A 2090-nucleotide genomic window follows, 5' to 3' on the forward strand; every position below is an offset into this window, starting at 1 on the left:
AATAAACAGATAGGGTTTAGGGATAGAAGAGATAAACAACGCATCTGAATGCATCACAAACAAACGAAATATGACAATTTTCTATCATAATAGAACTATAGAATACCTTTTCTATACGGTACATGTTCTTTATGTTATTTGTATTTTTGGACGTTTTATATATCAAGGTATGCTGGTTTTAATAATACGTATGGTATTTATATAATATGACTGCTGTGAATTGGATTAAATATATTAAAAAAAAAACCTTGAAATATGCACTAAAAGCTCTCTTAAATTTATTAAAATTGAAAAAAAAATCAGTATAAAATACACAATGGTGTATTAAAGAAAAATAATTTTAAAAAATATAAAAATTCCTAAAGCGTTAAATATTTTAAATTAAAAAAGACATAAAATAAAAAAACTTACTTAATTTATTTTAAGTAATTTTTAGTATTTTTAGATTTTTCTTACTAAATTTAAGTATGGTGTGCTCACAGAACATGCAAAATATTTATAAAATTATGATTAAACAATAAGTAATAAAATGCATGAAAAATTGTAATCAACGAATATTCTGATAAATATTAAAAATTTAAAATGTTTGAGTGAAATAAAACCATGCTTTATAATCGTAGATTATATTGTTAACGTATAATATACTCAAGAATAGTAAATTTGATTGTATTAAAGTAATAAGGTGAAAAAAAATCGAAGACCACCACCTAATGTTAAATTAAGTTATTTACGTACCTGCGTTATAGAATTTAATTTTAACATAATATGTAAAATCAATGACACATATTAATATATTAATAACCTTACCAAAGTATAATTAATATTATTATCAGTATGAATATTTAGGCACTTTTAAAAATGTTTAGGCCAATTATAATTTAAATACTACATATTTACACCTTTTCTACAGAAAAAATTATATTTTATTTAGACCACAATAAAGTTAAAATTTTAAAGAAGTTTTATTTTTATATCCAAATTTCGAAAAATTAAAACAAGATTCATTATAACTAGTTCATACTGAAATCATAAAATAAAAATAACTATTATATACATTTTAAATTTAAATTTAGACAAAATTACTTATTTAAATGATAAATATTAATGTTTATTATTTTGTAATCATTAAAAACATTATTCACGGGAACTCAAATCTGATATATTACAAACTGAACGTCAGAGCACAGAAAAATATACCTACTGGCTACTAATAATTATAATATTTACAAAAAAATATCTCAACTTCGAAAAACTGATACATTAAAAAATGGCGATCTTCAGACGTATACTTGTATTATGTCTAACTCGATGTATATTTTGAAGAGGTAATTAAAACCAAAAATATTTTACGATACTTCGAAAAATAAAGTAACGTGTTATTTTGTCGTAATACTCATCGGAAAAATTTTTCAGGTCACTGTTAAATCACGAATCATACATAGTTGTAATAGACTTTGGTAGTGATACTGAGACAATCATCTTATCCCATGTCGTGCCTGATCTCAAAGATACATTATACGTATATTTAAAAAGTGAAAATTCTGCGTACAACACTAGGTAGTATTATTATTCTAATTTTAAAAATGAATTATGAATAAGTCTTAAATTATATTCACTATTGAATCTTTGTCTTTAGAAGCATATAGTGTCTACCGTATCTTCATTCTACAATCCTCTACTACTACGACCACAGTCAGTAGTCGTATTGATAGATAAGTTTATTGTGCCTGAATCACCTGGAAGTACTGCAAGTGGCTGTACAAGAATATACACGAAATTAATTAGTATACTCTGTGTTTTTCTATTTGTAAGATGGATGTTATAAATTTATCATTTTTAGTTGTTCAATAATGTTATCAATTTACTATGCTAGTTAATTTTAATGTATACAATAAATTGAAGAGCATTGCTTGATTAAAGTTTTATTTTAATATTTAGTTAAGTTATGAAAACCTAATCATAATTTTATATTTGAATGCACTGAACCCCGAAACAACCACAAACACCCTTAGAAACCCGAACTCTAAAATTCATGTAACCTAAATATTTTAATTTTAAAAATGTCCAAATTAATTGAATCTCTTATTGTT

The 2090-nt window shown here is 23.7% G+C and overlaps 1 protein-coding gene across 1 annotated transcript; it reads left to right on the top strand.

Moving 5' to 3' along the window:
• Window positions 1-1166: 1166 nt before the first annotated feature.
• On the top strand, window positions 1167-1825 carry LOC132919811 (maltase A3-like; the record flags this gene model as incomplete). Its single annotated transcript, XM_060981682.1, is given in 4 exon segments — window positions 1167-1199; window positions 1201-1325; window positions 1414-1554; window positions 1636-1825. Coding segments are annotated over 4 exon segments (489 nt in total), but the record flags the coding sequence as incomplete, so codon positions are not given.
• Between the last annotated feature and the right edge of the window lie 265 nt (window positions 1826-2090).

This window comes from Rhopalosiphum padi, chromosome 2 (assembly GCF_020882245.1).
Source record: "Rhopalosiphum padi isolate XX-2018 chromosome 2, ASM2088224v1, whole genome shotgun sequence".
NCBI lineage: Eukaryota > Metazoa > Arthropoda > Insecta > Hemiptera > Aphididae > Rhopalosiphum > Rhopalosiphum padi.